This window comes from Lepidochelys kempii, chromosome 1, assembly GCF_965140265.1.
Source record: "Lepidochelys kempii isolate rLepKem1 chromosome 1, rLepKem1.hap2, whole genome shotgun sequence".
NCBI classification, from domain to species: Eukaryota; Metazoa; Chordata; order Testudines; family Cheloniidae; genus Lepidochelys; species Lepidochelys kempii.
The window spans coordinates 116,612,950-116,632,257 of record NC_133256.1 but is presented as its reverse complement, the minus strand read 5'-3'; the positions used below and the strand labels follow the sequence as shown (position 1 = coordinate 116,632,257).

Below are 19,308 nucleotides of genomic sequence, written 5' to 3'. Positions count from 1 at the left end.
TCTGGGACTTGTGGGGGTTTACAAAAACTCAGACAAAACACTGAATTTTGTAAAATGCCAGGTACTCTGGAGACACAGAGTCTTTATTTGCACTTTAGCCTTGTTTTACAAATATCCTAGCACTGAACAGAGTGGTCAAACACGTAACTCTTTCCCCCGCCCCCCTCCGGTATCAAATGTAATCTTCAAGAATCCATGCATGTACTACAATGACAAAGTCTAACTGGCCTAACATGGTGAAATGGTATGTTTAGGGTTAATGTGCAAACTCCTTAGTAACTTTATTTTATTTTCCAATAGCACCAAGAATGCGTTAGATGCTTTCTAAACAGAAAAGAACACTCAGGCCCTTTCCCTAAGGACAGGTCCTATCCTGATGAAGACTTCGGCTGCAGACAAACCCTCAACTTTAAGCACTAGAATCTGTGCCAGCTCTGTAGAACCTGTAAATCTGTGTAAGCATTGGGGCATAAAAGGACGAAGCACTCACAATGGTGCAAATTAAGAAATCTCTTATCAATATGTCTAGGTAAAAAATATATTTGTAAATTTTGCAAAATGTCAGGCCCTGATCCTGTAATTGTATTCAAGGACCTGGGGTTCTGTCCATGCAGATGTAGTTGTATGATCCAGGCCTAAGTTTGCTGTTTCTCTCATTATGCTTTAGGTAAAACAGAAATATTAAACTGTGAAGATAATTTTTAAGCTCTTACTCCTCAACAGGTTCATTTTGTTTTGTTTTTTAAATATTTCCATGTAGGAAATCTTAAATTTACCATAAGCTTAAATCAAATACTTGAAACTATGTTTACGCAGTATAAAAGTTTTAAAGGCAAAAGAGACAGGTGCTGACAACAAGTGTAACTCAACCTTCTTGTAGCTAGGTAGCATTTTTTATTATTGTATATAGTGACGTTAACTTTTCTGTTTTGATATGGCAAATAACTTCATTAAGAGCCCAATCCTGCAAAGATTTGTGCATGTGTGTGACTTATGTAAGCAGTTCAAATGAAGTCAACGAGAGGACACATGTGAACAAATGTATGCCCATCAGTATGTCTTTGCAGGAATGGGGCCTATGACAGAGTTATGGATGTGTCAGTAATGGATTTACTAAAAGCACCTTTACGGGCTTGGAGGACCTGATTCTGGAAGCTATTGTTTGCCTTCTACTTCTGTTAAAGTCACTGGGATGCAGGATGGTTTGGCGGTGGGTCAGCGGTTGGAAGGGCATCACCTCTACATAGCATGAGGGTCTCAGGGTAGATTAATGCAGATTGAATGCTTTTTTTGTTTTTAGCAGATCCATTGCAATACCACTCTACCCTTTACTGATAGTCAACTGGAACCAGGTGGTGTAACAATGGTGATTTTGAATAATTCCTTTTTTTACAGGGAACAATAAAAACCTAGAAATGTACAAGTAAGGGTGTTAATAGATCATGTTTCCTAGATGCCCTTTTGTCAGTTAGTAAAAGTAGCATAACTCTACACATACAAGAAACATTTTCACAGTGTGAGCAACCCAGCCAACCTTTATGGTCCCTGAATCAGCGCTGCTGGTGGCACTCAAGGGGTTAATTTCTTTGCTCCTTCCACTATGCTGAGGCATATTGAGTTAGGCTGATGAAAAGGTATCATTTATAACAGATAATAATGCTTCTCACTTCCACAGTGTTTTGCATGTTCAAAGTGCAAATACCCTTATTAATCCTGAGGTGTCCCTTAGTGCTGGAGAATGTTGTGAGCCCTTTCACCTTGAACTGTGTGTTCCTCTGCTTTTCTTCTTCTTTCTCTAGCCTTTGGGATTTGCTCCAGACTATGCTGGGCTGTTCCCATACCTAGCTCTGTGCCTAACACGCGCATGCAGCGTGTATTGTTACTGGGGTGGGTGTAACGTGTGTGTCTCCCGCCATCGCCTGGGCACTAAGGCAGGGCAGGGACCCTAGCAGCGCTGAGGGAGGCCGGAGTGAGTTATCTATTGTTCTCTGCCACACCCCTGTTGAATATATTGAGCTGGCGCGGAGACACACACACGGCGGCTGGGAGAGGAGCGAGGATTTTTTTTTTTTTTTTTCCTTCCCAGAAGTGCTTTGGGGTGTTGTGTGTTTCCGCTGGTTTTTCCTGCCGGAGAAGGAAAGGGGGAGCTGTTTGCTCTCTGCCCACAATCTATTTTGTATCCCTTTTCTCCTCCTCCCTGGGTTATCTTTGTCTCACTCCCTCAACTCCGCTCAGCAGCGCTGCAGGTCGGGAGCCCCCCGCCGCCGCCAGTGCCTTGTGCCCCGGGTGCGGGAGCCCAGCAGCCCCCGGAGAGGAAGGAGAGGAGGGCGGCGGCGAGCACGGAGGGACCCGCGGCGGAGCGGGGCGGCTGGAGTTGGCCTCGCGCTGGCTGTGTAATGCCCGTGCCCGGGCGTGCAGGGGAGAGCCCGGCTGGCAGCTGCCACCTCAACATGGTGTAACTCCGCTTCCGACACCGACTCGCAGCACCCGCCGAAGAGAGGCTGGGAGAGCTGGGGAGGAAAAGCCCCCCCCCCCGCGACCCCACTCCTCGCCGGGAAGCAAACCAGCGCCCACAGCCGCCTCCGGCCAGCCGGCCGCCCCATGCAGCAGAGGTGCGCCCCGGCTGAAGCGGGCAGGAGGAGGTAGAGCAGCTCCCGCGATTCACACGTTTTGATTATTAAGCGCCCCCCCCTCCAAAAAAAAAAAAAAAAAAAAAAAAAGAGACGGGAAGATGGCGAACGATTCTCCTGCAAAAAGTCTGGTGGACATCGACCTTTCCTCCCTGCGGGTGAGTGCGCGGGGCTGCCCCCCACCGCGCACAAAGGGGGCAGCGCTCCCCTCGCCGGGCTCCTGGCAGGGCTTTTGTTACTGCGAGCATAGAGAGCGCCGGGCCGGGCCGGGCTGGGCTGGGCTGGGGCTGGGGGCGAAGGAGCCGCTGGGTTTGCAGTCGGCTTTGGGGGCAGCTGCCGCCCAGGAGGGGCACTTTGTTGGCCAGTCTGGCTGCTCCCTTCCCCGCCCCCCCCCCCCGGAGTGGGAGCTACTTGGGGGTGGTTGAGGTGGTGGGGGAGAGTTCAGCCCTGGGCTGCTTTCCTTTGTTTGCATGTATTGGCATGTGCATGGAAAAACAGGGCGCAACAGCTGCGCAGCCAACATCCTCTCTAGCTCCAGACCCCTTTTTACAAGACTCTCTGCCATTTGCGAGAGCTTTCAAAAATGTAACCCTCCTTCTCTCCCCCCGCCCTTCTTTTTTTCTTTGTAGGACCCAGCTGGGATTTTTGAGCTGGTGGAAGTAGTTGGTAATGGCACATATGGGCAAGTCTATAAGGTTTGTGTCAGAATTTCTCTCCTTTATCCTTTTGCACAACACGTACTTCCCTGCTTTGTTTACTGCACATCTGATGGCAGGCCACCCTATTCTGCATACAAAAGTTTAGGATAATTTAAAAAAAAAATTCTTCTTGTTGGTGACCAACTGGTTTCTACCTTTCCAGATGACACTACTGGTGTTTAGAAAAGGGGCATAAATTACTTTCTCAGAGTTACCTCTCCTGATAAGGTCTAAGATCTTCCTGATTTATTTTAGAAAATAAAGAACAAAACAAAAGATCACTCCAAGGTACTGTGGTTCCGGGGGTCCATATAAATAGAGGTGTGGGCTCATCGAAAAATCAGATACGTTTTAATGGCAGGTATTGCTTTTGTGTTTACTTTAAACAAAGCATTGACCTTGCTTAAAATTGTGACCAATTTTCTTTGCTGAAAAGCTTTCAAAATGCTTAAGATGCAAAATCTAGGTTTAGTGGTGCTGCATCACCATGCACAGTATACAGGGCATGGGTGATGGGGGCAACCGTAGCTGGACAGATTATTTGTCTGAAGATGGTAAAATCAGAATGCCTAGAATAACCTATTTGACAAGTGTATGATTTAAAAAAAAAAACAAAAAAAAAAACCGAAGGAGGATAGTGAGAAATAAGAGATTGTCCATGTGGGTGTGAAAACAGTTTACTTTATACAGCGTTCAGTAAGTGGAACAAGCAAATCTGAGATTGCATGACTTTGCAAGGAGTAGCGGTTACCAGTATGATTAATAGTGATCAACCATACAGTTTAATAAATGGGTTAAGGATTGAAGAAGTCTATAATTATTTACCTACAGATGTAAGGGAATGGGGGTGGGGTGGGGTGGAGTAATTAGAAATAACAGAACATGGTTGTCTTTTATTAAGAGAACTTATCACTATCAAACTACCATTACATGTCTCTAAATAAGCCATTTTGGTATGTCTTCTCCAAACATTTAGGTTTGTTTTAAGAGGGTGAACTTTAGCCTCAATGATGGAGAGACAGTTTGTGTCTCCTCTTATATAAGTTAAATTTTAAAAGTAGAAATGAAGTAATTTCACTGTTTCTGTTTGCAAAAGGTGGAAAACCATATGGCTCAACAGGCCTGAGTAAGATAGGAAGATTGATTAGAGGTTGACCTTTGACATCTCCCTCAGGCTAACCCATTTAATAATTCCTTTTCTGTAATCTTTGTGCCTACTAAATTTGCATCACCTGAGCCCTCCTTAAAAGAAAAAGGGTGTGTGTGTGTGAGTTTAAACTCCCCTATTAATTATTGCAGTTGGTACATTGTTAGCTGACTTACCTGATAATACTTTTGAATTAATTAGTGCATTTCTTGTAGCATTAACTGTCTGACAATAGGAGATGTAAATTTCATTTTGGTTAAGTACTTAGAGCAACCTATTTTAGAAACTAAGCTGAACAAATATGGTTACCAATTTAAAACATGCCATTAGAAAATCATGCTAGATTTAAATGGCAATCACTTTACTCTGACTGATAACCCACAAGCTAACAGACGTCTATCTGAGGTCTGGTTTCAACATACGTGGTATTAATATATATTTTTTCTGTATTAGAAAGTGATAAAATATTTCTCCCTTCCCCCAGTAAATATTTTGAGAAAAGCTGATTGGGTACTGCAGTTCAGAAGGTATTTAATGCTGCTTTGTTATAGAAAGAAACCCCTCTGACATCAGCTTAGTGCTTGGGTAAGTGGTGCACTTGTATGTACTACTGTAACCACTCTACACTTGCCCAAAACATGAACATGTCATAAGGTTTTTTTATAACCATGGGCTTGATTCTGAGTTTCTTGCCTAGCCTAGTTTTGGTTGTGACTGCAACATTGGGCTGTAAAGCAGTGTTTAAGTTTCCTCCAGCTCTACTCTTGTTTTTTGGGACGAAAATCCAGTATCATCCAAAAATGAGAATTTGATTTTTTTTTTTTTTCAACGAACAAATTTGACTTCTTGGGGAAATAGGTGATTATCTGAACCATGTGTGCCCCGTTTCTCTCAGCCCCATCCTTGTGATGTGTTGATCAAGTATTTTTATTGTTTTTACTTTTTAACTGCAAATGTTTGGGATTGGCCCTGCTTTGAGCAGGGGGTTGTACTAGATGACCTCCTGAGGTCCCTTCCAACCCTGATATTCTGTTTGTAACATATGCCTAGATGCCAGAAAATTGTTTGTTTTACAAATAATGGTTAGAAGTTTTCAAACATGGCTAGTTTGGTTTATTTCCTTGTTTGTGTGTTGGCATCACTGAGATGCCACCCAGACTATAGGAATACGGTTGTCTTGCTTACTGTCACTACAGAGCCTACCTCACGGCACTGCATTTTGTTGTCTCTTTGTCTGGCTTCTGTACATCAATGTTTATACTGATGGTCATTTGTCTTTCTGGGCATCTTCATTCACCTGTTGAATATAGTCAATGTTACGGTCTCTTCCCTTCCCAACCCCAGCAGAGCTCTTTGAAAATGTTTCCCTGCATTTAAAAAAAAGTTAAGATTTTTTTTAAAAAAGGGCACCTAAAATTAGGCTCCTAAATCACTATGTAGGTGCCTAAATAAAGCTCTAGTCCTGCAATGAGCAGCATGTGGTCAGAGCCTTCACCCACATGGATTTCGGTGGAGCTTTGTGTAATCACAAGGGCCTGCCAGCATGGAACTCATTGTGGGATTGGGGTCTAAGTGGCATGATTTTAAGGAATGCTGAGCACCCAGCTGCTCCCATTGAAACCAGTAGCTTCCCTTTTTTTCTTCTTTCCTCCATAGCTTTGCTTATGCCTCCACATTTCCTTGGGGAGACTTGCTTTGCACTTTAAGAAAAGCATGTGATGCAATGGTGAATCAGGGAAAAAATGTGCATGACATTTCCTGGGCTCTGTGTGACTGAATGAGATGGAAATTCTTTGGTTATTGTATGTTCAGTAGAGGGTGGATAGTGAATGTATTGGTATTTTCCCCAGAGTCTAAAAGATTGTAGCTAATAGTCCCTCCGCAGATTATTTAAATCCATCTTGTTTGTTCCTCTGTAGATTATTTTAGAAATAGGAAAAGAATAATAAGAAATCCCTGAATTAAGCTGTTCCAAGTCATATTTGTTCTTGTTTAGGAAGAAAAGGGTTAAAGTTTTGTGAGATACAGTGAGTGAAGTTAACCTCTGAATCACTGGTGATGTAGATAACTGTTAGGCCTCTTGTTTAAAAAGAATAAAAAGTTTTAGAGAGCAAAGAATTGTTATAATTTTGAGAGAAGAGTTTCTCTTCAACAGGTTGATATCAACTGATTTTGAGCTAAATGGCATGTACAGACTTGCCCACAAGCATGTATTTCCTTCTTGCAGGAAAAGGAGTTTCAATGGTTTGATGGATTGTTGAAAAAATTTACCCTGTGTTTTGCATAGCCTTCAATTCCCTTTGTAAACAAACAATAGAAAAAAGTAGTTTTTAGAGTTGTTGAATTTGTTACCCAGGTGTATACCCCCTATTTAACTACTATAGTACACTCACGGGGAATTATCTGAATGGCATGGAATTTAGCAGGAAAATGGTGTTATCACGGTTGGTTTGGGGCTATCATTTGGAACAATGAAGTCTTCATATAGGGTGGCCTCGGGTCCTTGACTTAGTCAAACTTTATCAGAGCACTTAAGTGTAATAGGAATTTATAGTCATTGATTGGGCAACATGTCTTCAGAATTTTTGGATCATTTGCAAATATTGCAGGAGCAGTTTTGCACTTCTATAGTTAACATTTTTTTCCACACCACAACAGTAAACCTTACATTAAAGGGTAACTTTGTTGACCCAAAATGAAAACGTTCACCACGTTTCGTTTGAGATATTTAAATCTTGTAACCATTTTTTTTCTTGATTTGGTAAAATGTACAAAAAGGGGACTATGTAAATTATAGATATTCAAGAACCCTTTAAGAAATGTATTGATTTCACATCTTCTTAAATAAATGCATTTTAGATGCATATTCTGTAAACTAACTTTAATTTGAGATTAAGGTATAGTACCATATAGTGATTTTTCTCTTGTACTTTTAAAAAATATAACTAAGATATCAACAATTTAAAGCTTTTGTTCATGTGGTATTGCTTGTCTTCTTCACACCTTATATTTTGAGACCTCATATTTCTGTAAAGATTGCGGGGGAAGTGTCCATGGTAGGTTTGAGGCATACACAAGAAAGTACCAGGAAGCTCAAAATTAGGGGTGAAACTTCTAATTACCCTTAACTCATGCTAGTGTTGCTTTCTAAGAGTCTTGTGAGAGTTAATTCATAGTGAAGGCTTCTTTTGTTGATTTCTGTCACAGCCTTCCAAAACTGCATGTAAATGATTCGTATTGTCTAACTTCTGGCTCCAAAAAGGACATGATGTAAGATATGATCATTTAAATGGTGATTTGAAAATAAGTTTTAAAATCAGAGCGAGATTTTCCCTTCATTAAGGGTACTATATTTTATCTTAATGCAGTTTTATTTTAAAAGGGGGCTTCATTTTTTCTGTGCTTGGTATTCCTAATAGCCATTTTTTTTTTGTTCTCCCCCTAGTAAACAGATTACATTGTGAATTCTAATGACGTTGTTAAACGTGAATACAATTCCAGTCTTATCGCTATAAAGACAAACTGTATTCAATGTTAGTGAGGTCACTTGGTTTCAACTGGCCCAGACCAGCTTATTTAAGGATGAGCTGCCCTCCTTTTAGCTCTTACTTTCTGGGGGAATTCAATTGTGTAGTGCTGGTTTTCTCGGGTGGAAGCAGGGATGCCAAAACCGTAGTTCTGATGCAGAAAACCGGTATTCTTGTTCCTAGAGGTAAACGTATTCTCAGTTCATTTTCAACAGAAAGTTCATTGTTGATCATCCTTCACCTCCCAAATTATTTTAATTCAATATACAAAGGCGAGGCAGGTGGCCAGTGGGGATTACTGATATTTATTTTTATTAAAAAAATGCAACCTGTTAATTGTGGGTAACCACATGTTACTCTCCTCCTCCCTCCCCCATTCCATCTGTCTGTCTGTCAATCCTGCTTTTTTGTATCATGTCTTACGTCAAATGGCAAGCGCTTAGGGCAGGGACAGTCTTTTACCATAGTTTGTACAGTGTCAAGCACAATGGGGCCCTGATCCTGTGTGAGGCCTGTAGGCGCTACTGTAATGGAAGGAATGAAATACATTATTAATAGCTTGGTCTAAATCCCCTTAAAAGTCGGTGGAAAGATTCTGACTGAGATCAGGAGAAGTTTGAGGACCTTTTTTTTTCTTTGCCCATTTTGCTTGTTTTTTGTAGTAAATCTATTTTTATTATGTAAACAGCTGTTGCTGGGAGACCTCTCCTCAGCACCCAACTCACTCTGTTGTGCTTGTTTTCTTAACTCTGGGGAGATCCTTTGTGCAGTGGTTTCTCTCTCTCCTGTAGAAGGGGTGCACACTCATCTTCACAGCATTGTTCTCCCTTTTTCACAGGGGTCAGAGAAGTCCCTCCACAAGTCTGGGGGCCTGAGGAGGTCGGGGGGAGAGGACTATGCAGGCAGGTGCCCCCTTGCCAGCCCCCATGGAGTTTACAAGGACACAATAATACAGACTGCGGCTGTATTCTTTGTGGAGCCTCCTCCATAGGGAGGACTGCTGCCAGGGAGCAGATGAGTACCATCAATGCAAAGACAGGATACTTCAGGACAGTAGGCTGCCCTCTGCAGCTATGGTGAGGAAAGTCCTGCTTCCCGATGGGATAATGTAGGGGATCTCCAGAAGGGGGTCCTCATGTAGTTGTCCTTCTCCTGGATCCCTCTTGTGTATGCTGCATTAGAAGAGGTGACCAGCCCTTTATATTATCTTGCTTTTGTTGGTTTAGTATAAATCGTGAACTCAAAGTGTGGCTGACTTTTTTCTCTCTTGCAGTCTAGTATTCCCCCCCCCCCATGAGGTTTTGTAAGTGAAGTTTGTAGTTTGAATATCAATTCCAGCTGCTCAACTCTGGCCTGGTCTCCACTTAAAAATTAGATTAACCTAGCTACGTCGCTCAGAGCTGTGACAAGTTTTGTGTCCTGAGCACTGTAGTTAGGTTGACCTAACTCCTAGTGTAGATGCAGCAACGTCACCAGAAGAATTCTTCCTTTGATCTAGCTACAGTGCCACCTCTTGGAGAGATGGAGTAATTACATCGGCAGTAACTCCAGAGATGGAGTAACTAAACCGTTGATGTAGGAAACGTCTATGCTATGACACTACAGCGGCACAGTTGCAGTGACTGTAGTGTAGACATGGCCTCTTTTCTTAAGAGCCGCCATCCTAGAAAGTAATTAAGGGTTTTCTTCTTTGCATTTCTGCCTCTAAACTCCAGCTCTTATAAGATCATTTCTCACTTCCTCTTCACTCTGAAGGATGTTGACATCCAAGATGTGATATCATTCACTTGCACGAGTTGGGTTGAAATCCCAGTAGACCATTACCTAAGAGCATTAGTTTTGGTCCCAATCCACTTCCCACTGGAGTCAGTGGAAAGAGTTCTATTGACTTCAATGGGAGGTGGATTGGGAGGCAACTCCGAACTCTACTTAAGGTTATTATTTTATTATTACTATTTTTGATCAAATATTGTCACTTAGAGCATGGCATTCCCCCTAGTTCAAAAACCAGTTACTTTGGTTTTAAAAGGGACACCATCAACTTCAAATGTAATCTGCTCAAAAAAAGAATTAAAAGTAGTTTTAGATACTACACAGGAGCTGTTCTACGAACCGTGAGGTTTTTACCATTATTTCTTAATATTTTCTATAAATATTTTTCTCTCCTTTGTTGCTGTGGGAAAGACCTCTTCAAATTGAGAAACTGTGACACAGAACACTACACATGCAATGCTGCTCAATGAACAGCATGTTTTTAAGTTGATGATGCCTCTCTAACAAGGGGCAAAGAAAAATCAGGCCTGACAAATCAACTGTCATGCAGCGAGTAGGAATTTTTCCTTGCGAAGTGGCATTGGCTTCTGCAGAATCTAAATGTTCATTGTTAATTGCTTTTAATGTTGCAAGTTAACTCTCTGAATGTGAAGTGGGTATAAACGGATACCTTGATGTCATAAGTCTCTTTCCTCCCTTCCGTCCCACTGACAGTGACCGGCCTGACTTTTTTTTTTTTTTTTAAACTGCACTAACAACTCGCATTAGCTTTGCAGGAATTTGAGGGTGCTCAGCACTTCTAAAAATCAGATCACTTTTATCTTGGTGTCTAAATATGGATTGGAAATTATTGGCTAATATCTTTTAACTCCTTGTACCAGTCCACCACATGGAGCTGTTGGATCTAATTGTGTGCTCAGCTACTTCAGCGCGGCAGCAGAGGTGAGACAGAGGGACATATCTCCTCTCGGATGTGGAAAAGAATGCCATCAGTTTAAAGAATCCTGTTATAACAACGATGTGTTTCACTAACATCTTGGGTGAGCCAAGGCTACAGTCCAAAGCTGCCAAATCATAATTGGTGAAATTAGGGATTTTTTTGCATTTTGATTTGGGCATTAAAAGTTGAACTTTTAGAGTATGTTTCATTTTCTCCTTCTCAATATTTGGGGGAGTACAAACGTCTAGAACACCGATGGTTTAAAAGTTTGTTTAAATCCAGACTAAAATCATGAGTTCAAAAGATTTTTGTCTTAACTTTTCTTAATCCTTAAATTATGGGCTCCAACTGACTGCTTTAAAAAAAAAAAAAATTTCTCAGGCACTTTAGCCAATTAAGAAGTGTTAGCAGAGTACCTTACTCTGACCTGAAGATCTGCAAAATACATAAGCTTTTAAAAAGCTGTTCAGGGCCAGAAAAAAAAGTATCCCAAAGTGTATTTTTTCTGCATTCTTGGAACATAAAAATTGACTGAAAGTATAACAAATTTATACACTGCCTGCCAAGAACATCAGTTCAGGCCTCTCGAGAGAAATTTGGGGCTCTGGTACACCATGTTTACTGGAGCCACACCCCATCCCATTTCACCCAAGTTACAAATGTTTTGGGGGCTCCCTTAAACTCCGTGCCTCGGTACAATTGTCATCCTCTTCCCTCTCTCTTGTCAGCTCTGCATCATCCCATCAAGGCGTCAGTAGGGAATACTTGTGGCTGAATGCCCTGAAAATAGGGGTCTTTTTGCAAAATGGAAATACTGTCAGACTCGTAATTGTAGCATCAGTGATATATACTGCTGTAAGATTGTGAAGTACCCCTGTAGAGAGCTGATGCAGTGGTGTCTGAATTAAAAAAAAAAAGGGGGGAGGGGTATCTACAGAGTGGAAGCCTTAATTGCATTTTTTTTTTTTTTAGTACCTCTCCAGAAAATGGGTAGTGCTGTGTATCATTAATTTCTTCGCAGTGGGCTGCTGTACTGAAAATAGGTTGTAGAGTGAGCACTGCACACAGACATGCTCACTCATTATTTTGCAACTTTTTCTTTTTCTTAACTGGATTCACGTTACGTATTTGACAGTGCACTTAGAAAGACACGAAACCATGCTCTTAATTCCTTTCTCCTGCCTTCATCATGTCCTTTATCAAGGAGTAGAAGATGTAGTAGGAATGAACACACCTCTTCATAATTTAAAAGTGAGGAAGTCTGTACTTGCAAATAGAATACCTGTCAGTGAAACGGAAGGTCCAAGTGTCCTATAAAGGTGACCTATTTTGTATGCATTTGCCAAGGAGTTAATTTGCTTTTCTTTAGCTAGTATCGTCTCTTCACTACTTAGTTGTCATACCTATATTAAGACTTGGTATTTAAATATAGATGGTTTTATATTTGTAGAACTTCTCAGGAATCTGGCTCAGATGAGCTCTTCGTTTAAAAACAGGCATGTTGTCTACCTCCACTCTTGTGTCCATGACGATGAGCTTTTTGAATCTTTTTTTCCTTGAGAAATTGTGCTTGTACAGAGGCCATACTTATTTATTTACTTATTTACTTTTTTAGAACAGAGCTATAGGAATATACCTAAACTCAACATGACCAAAATAGCTGGGTTGAGAATAAATACGTGACATCAGATCTGTTTATCTCCTCAAAGATAAGTTTCTCTGCCTGGTACCCTTCCCTCTCTCCGTCCCCCTCCCCCCAAAACAAAAAACAAACAAAACCCCCAAACCTGGCTTTTGATTGTCAGCTGTTAGTGTGCACTTTCCTTTAGCCCAAAGGAAAACTGCACCGCTTTAGGAACTTCGAACCCTGGCCACTGGGACCTGCAAATGTAAACAAACTGGTGACCTGCCAGTAGATTACCCTGATGGTGGTGTGCCGCCCGCGGGCTGCCGGTTGCCCACCACTGGTCTAAATCCAGTGCTGAGTCTAACTGCCCAGATGCAACTGTATTTCACTCTTTTCCCCCACAGTCGTTGATGAAACCGTTTTTTAGATAGAGTGGTTTTTTAAAAAAAATCTTGAATAGTTTCCCTTGCCCCTTACTTACCATGGATTAATAGTTTATTGAGACTTCTAAAATTTGGTATATCTGTGCAGTTCAGGCCAGTATTGCTTAAGGATGATAATTCCAAGGGAATTTTGTGTGAGATATTGGTGGTTTTAAAAAACAACAACAACAGTTTAAGAATGTGTTAAATTAATCATGCATGTTAAACCAAAAATGCAAGTATTTCTGGATTTTTATTTTAGTTGCTGCTATTTGCTTAACTTACCAATTTTTACCTAGATATTATGGGGGATTCAGTTAATGGTCCTGTATCACAAGGTGTAGACACAAAGGAGTGTGTCAAGAGCTATAGGGAAGACTCTACTGAAAAAATCCTTGCTTTATTTAAGCAATGCTATTTTAAAAAAATGTGTGTCATATTTTATATATCATATGCACATAGAAATTCAAATAAATGTTTGTGTGCATTTGCATGAATGCGGTGTGTAGGTTCTTTAAATTTCACCAAGCGGAGCTGGCATGTTTCCATTATACTTGTTTAAATTGCCACCTTCCCATGTGTTTCTGGTGTAGTCTTGTGGGGGAGGAAAGAATGGCAGTCTATTAATAGATGAAGGGGGGAAGCTGTACAGTAGCTATTACAGATCCCTTGAATGCTTTGAATAACAAATTAATGAAAACCTTATTTAATACAAGTGATGGAAAAGGCACATAGCCTTCCTCCCACCCCCCAAAAAGAGTAAAAATCTTTTTAATTTTTGGAGACTGCCGAGACTGAAATGTACATACATCTTCTTAAACATTCTGTGTGCGTTCTATGGGTTAAACTCTAGCGTGATAAGTGAATATGGAGGAAAATATTTCCAGTCATTTAAAATAAATTGGGGTTGCTAAATTACTCGAATGTTAAAAAGGGGGATGGAAAGAATGTCTTGATCTTTCTGAATATATTATATGGTAGGGAATAAAACCTTTAATATTGACCTGATCGGATTTGTATTTAGGTTCAAAGAGCTCTTGTGAATGAGGTAATTGTTTTATGTCACTGACTCGATGGTTTTCAAATCTAGTGGCTTAAGGCAGAAAGTCAGTAAATCAGTGTCTGTTAGCAAAGCTACCTTTGCTTAGATTTCCTGTAAGGTAATGGAAGAGTGCCCTGTTTTCATAATAGAAACAATAGTATGTTAGTTATTGATGACAAAACTTCTTTCTGGTTAAAGTTAAGTTGTGGAGGTGCCTTCTATCTAACGGAATGTAATGGCAGCTCTTGTGCAAGCCGGAGTAGCACACTGACTCTTCCTAGACCACAGGAATTTCAGTTACAGATCAAGGTGCCTGTTCCTCCTTGCTCCAAGGAAGGTATTCTGGTGGTTGTTTCAGAGTGCCTCCTCTGCTGTTGTGTTCCTCAAAATACTTAGCTTATAGCTAGAAGGGAAAACTTATGCAGGGAGTAGCATTTTATGGTTCCCATCTGTGGCTTTTTAATTTTTTTTTTTTTTTTTTTTTGAATTGCAGAAGGGAGGAGGGAAGGAAGCAGAAGTCTGCAAATGCTCTCAGCAGTGTTTGTTACTTTGTTCCGGTAGGGAAAGGTGTATTCATTGGGACACATTGTATAGAATTGTGTTAGAAACACCTTGTTGGAAGCTCCTTGACTTGGAGAATGCAGTCATACGCTAGCACAATTAAGTGGGTTATAGTCCTACTGTTTCACTTGGGTAAGAGAAGACAAATGAGTTTGTAACTGCACAGATACTTAAAGTGCAGTTCTAGTCAGAAAACTGATTTTTTAAAAATGTCACCATCTCTCTCAGAATTTAACTGGAGGCGACAGATCTGAGTCTTGTCTATTAGCCTTAGTGACTAAAATGATAGTTACTACTCCTTTTTTTCTCCTGTTAAGTCTGCGGAGTCAACACAGCTGAGAAAGTATGAGCTGGATTCTATTCCTCTTTGTTTGTCATCATCAAAAGTGTTCACTAAAATCAAATGTATTACACCTGTGCAAACCTTTTGAAGCCATTGGGTTGTACAGATGTTAATGATGAAGGCATGATTTGGCCCACAGAGCCTTTATAACTTGTGATTAGCACAACAAGTGGTTTAAAAACAAAACAAAACAAAAACCCCTCAAAACAACAACAAAAAAACTCAGGCTAAGCTGGCAGGGCTGGCAATTAGGGGAAAAAAAACAAATATCTTTTTACCTGTAAATTGAGCACATTTGATCTGGAATCAGAGATGCAAGAATCATGGAGCCCCCCAGAAAGCCATTTTCCTCATAGAACCACACTAAAACTTGCCATTTGATCAAGGTTAGTTGAAGAAATGGCTGTAAATTTAAGTCTAAGGTGCCACAAGTACTCCTTTTTCTTTTTGCGAATACAGACTAACAGGGCTGCTACTCTGAAACCTGTCATTCTTTCTGTGTAAGTGAGAGATGATTCTGTGTGAATGGCTGTTCAGTCATGGGTTTCTTTAGAGGTGGGCTTGATATATGTACTTCAGAGTGTTGAATTCCTTAAGTTGCTTTTATGAGCGACTCTGGGCTGCTATGAAGGATGTTGGAGAGAGCACGATAAATTTACTAGCGACTTGCATCTGAATCGGAACTGAGTGCCATGTCATTTAAACCAGTGGTTCTCAACCTGGGATCTGGGGTCCATGTGTAAGAGGTTTGCGAAAGACTTAGACTGAAACCTGACTGAACAGAATTCAACTTTCTTCAGAGTCGATAGATTTCCAAAGGGGTCCGCACCTCCATTTGAAATTTTTTAGGGGTCTAGAGATGAAAATAAGTTGAGAACCACTGAGTTAAACCACCTCACTTCAGTAGGAATTTTGCATTATGTCAATAAGAGTGGGAGAGTATGGGAGAGTATGAAGTGAGCAACTCTTCAGCAAATACCTGGTTTCATGATATGAATGTTTTTGAATGAAGTTGCCTTTCTTGCTTTGTTGAGCAGTGGGAATTATATCTTTAACAGATTTATTCAGACTGTGTGAATGTATAATTTATACATGTAAATATAATTTGACGCAAAAATAAGTCCAACAGAGTAATAGTGCAATAGAACGAATCCTTCGTATTACAGCACGTGAGTATGTGTTCATTTTATTAATGTATTTTTTCCCTCCCCCTGGAAACACATGGGGCAGATCCTTGGCTGGTGTTACCCTGTGTAGTTCTGTTGAAGTCAAAGGAATTATTCTGAATTACATCAGATGAAGATCTGGCTCCACTGTGTGAACTATAGAGAAAGAGTTAGCACATTTTTGTAGAAGGCTGGGTTTTCACCTCAAACTTCATATAAAATATATTATTTCTCATACCCCCATTTAACATATAATTCCTCCCATGCCTTTGCGCCTCTCCAGGATTTCTGTTTTTTACTTTTTCATCTCCTCTCTAAGGAAAATGTCATTTCTAATTGTCCCTTTCTTCAGCTGTCCCCCCACATCCCCTGTTCTTTCTTTCTTTCTCTCTCATATCTGTGCTCTATTTGCTACATTTTTCTTCTCTCCCCTGGGTTAAACTTCTCCTCATTCCCTCTTTCTCTCAATCTTATTTCTTAACCTTACAGTACCTTCTCAGGGCTTGGCTATGTCTGTGCAGTTTTTGTACCAATTTAACTGTGTATGTTTGAAAACAGATATGGTTATGCTGGTGCAGCCCCAAGTATAGATGCAATTCTACCAGTATAAAGGTTCTTATTTCTGTACATTCACTTATCTCCCTTTCTTGTTCTTACATCCTCTTCAGAACTTTCCCAGGATTCATTTTTTGGGGGTAGAGGAGGTGGTAATACTTGTTCTCCTGTAGTACCTCTTCTGTGCAGGGGGAGGGGTAGTCCTTTCTTCTGCCCCCTGTCCTCACTGGAATGAGGGGGGATGTGGCAGATGGACAGTCTTCTGCCTCGAGTGAAAACCCAGTATTTTTCTTTTGGGAAGTGAAAGGATCCTTTCCATCTCTTGAAGCTGCGGTGATTTAAGAACATACGAATGGCCACACAGGGTCAGGCCAATGGTCTGTCTAGCCCAGTATCCTATCTTCTGACAATGGCCAATGCCAAAATGCTTCAGAAGGAATGAACGGAATCAGGTGATTTATCAAGTGATCTATCCCCTGTCATTCAGGACCAGCGTCTGGCAGTCAGAGGCTTAGGAACACCCAGAGCATGAGGTGGCGTCCCTGACCATCTTGACTAGTAGCCATTGATGGACCTATCTCCCATGAACTTATCTGAATCTTTTTTGATCCCAGTTATACTTTTGGCCTTCACAGCATCCTCTGGCAACAAGTTCCACAGGTTGACTGTGTGTTGTGTGAAGAAATATGTCCTTATGTTTTTTTTAAAACCTGCTGCCTGTTCATTTTATAGGGTGACCCCTGGTTCTTGTGTTATGTGAAGAGGTAAATAACACTTCCTTATTCACTTTCTCCACCCCAGTCAGGATGTTGTTAAACCGCTCTATATAGACACACCCGCGTGAGGACCTGCTGTTGGGAGCTACTAAAGCTGCTCTATTCAGTGTTCCCGCTGTACTTGCATATGAGTGGGAGCTGAGTGTGTCCTCTGGCCTCTGACTGCTGCTAGGGAGAGACTTGAGGAAGCGCTTTGTTCCCTTTCACAGATGTAAAAGCCCCATGGTCCGAACACCTTGCAAAGGATGGTTTGTGGGGATTGTAGGGGTACTTCTTTGCCCTCCTGCTTGCTGATCTGTTAGCCTCATGTTGCCGTATGGGGGCAGTATGCAGAGGGAGCTCGTAAAGAATCTGTCTCCCAAAGCCTGTCTTAGACTTGGGCTTAAGATTTGAGGTTAGCATGGGGTAATTAATCTTGTTTTAGAAACCTCATCCAGACAGGGCCCTAGGCACTCTGCCTTAGTGTGCTAACCTCACATTTTAAACCCTGGACTAGACAAACCCCCTGAGGCTGTGACACTCATCAGAGGTGGGGAGAGTTCTCCTTTGCTAGAACCCAAATACAAAACTAGCAACAAACAGTAGTAAAATGTGGAAATCTCTTCTCTCATTAGCTCCTGGGTGACTAAGGGTTTTTCATGTGATATGTTATTTACTCTTTTTATTTTTTTTGCATAGTTTTTAACTTCTTTTCCCCCTTCCCCCCAGTAACTGAGTTTTCAAAATAATATATAAATTTAATAAAACACAACAAACTCCCTTCAATCTTGAAATAAAGTGTTGGGGCTAGTGTCCACTTGTTTTTGAAGCTGGGGGACTGACTTAGTTCTTTCATAGGACAAACTAATCTTCTGACTTGTGGTGAGAAAGATGTACTATATAGGAACATAGTCGCAACATAGTGTTTTGTGAAAAGTTAGGTGTGGGTGTATGACAGAGACCCTGCTCTTTGGCCCACGTTTCTCTCTGGTGTCAGTAGGTGCAACTCCCATTGACTTCAGGACTTGATATGATCCTCTGATTTTTAAGTCTGGGTGCAGCCTAGCTGTGTGAGAGGATAGCTTGCTCAGTTCTGCACTCTTCGCAACCACTGTATAAATACAGTTTTCCTTTGAATTAACAAGTAGACTGCACACTTTATCCAAGGCTACTTGACGCCAGTGTTGGCACATTCAGAGCGGGTGGGAGGGAAAGTTTTAAACAACTTGTGGATAAATGCTTGGGAAAGGTTTAATCTTCTTGGCTTTTTGAAAGCTTTTTCCCAAGTCTGTAAACAGGGCCTTGCTGTTATCTTCAGCTTGCCCCTTCAAGTCTTAAGATCTGCTTCTGCAAATCATTTGGCTGTTTCGCACTCATGCTACTTCTCTGCATTGTCTTGAAAATGTGTGCCTGGAGGGAAGTTTCATTACAAATATTAGGAATACATTTTAGAAAAACATTCATGTTCTAATCTTTACACTTTTCAAAATATTCTCAGTCATGACTACTCTAGCAGTGAGGATAAGAAAAAGTGTTGGGACATTTCACTGTTGATTCTGGTGCAGATGTTTGTTTAGAATCTCTTTTTTAAGCCGTTAAAAGCTGTAATGAAAAGAGAGTCCTGTTCAGTTCCATCACGTGAAGGCAGACAGCTAAATATTGACAAATTTTATAAATGCTTGTACACAAATGCAAGATGTCTAAATACTAGGATGGATGAACCTGAGTGCCTGGTGCTAAATGAGGATGTTGATATAACAGGCATCACAGAAACTTGCTGGAACAACGATAATTTATGGGACATGGTAATACCAGGGTATAAAATACATAGGAATGATAGAGTACGTTGTGCTGGTGGGGAAGTGGCGGCACTATATGTGAGAGAAAGCATAGAGTCAAATATATGGTAAAAATCTGAAATGAATCAAACGGCACCATAGAATCTCTATGGACAGAAATTCCATGTTTGAATAGGAAGAGTATAGCAGTGGGACTCTACCACCAATCACCTGATCAGGATGGTGATTGGGAAATCACTGGGAGATTAGAGAGGCTGCAAAACCAGGAAACCCAATAATAATGGGGGATTTCAACTATCCCCATGATGACTGGGTACATGTCA

General features: G+C 41.0%; 1 protein-coding gene across 4 annotated transcripts in view; it reads left to right on the top strand.

The window, feature by feature from the left end:
- Positions 1–1,957: 1,957 nt before the first annotated feature.
- The window catches only part of MAP4K4 (mitogen-activated protein kinase kinase kinase kinase 4), a 238,864-nt gene continuing 221,513 nt past the window's right edge, over positions 1,958–19,308 (top strand). Inside the window, exons 1-2 of one of the 4 annotated variants that reach the window (XM_073351753.1) lie at positions 1,958–2,788; positions 3,260–3,325. In XM_073351753.1, the coding sequence (XP_073207854.1) occupies positions 2,732–2,788; positions 3,260–3,325 (123 nt within the window). In that variant the 5' untranslated portion in view covers positions 1,958–2,731. The remainder of the gene's footprint in view (positions 2,789–3,259; positions 3,326–19,308) is intronic. The other 3 variants (XM_073351762.1, XM_073351771.1, XM_073351781.1) reach the window with 3 other exon arrangements.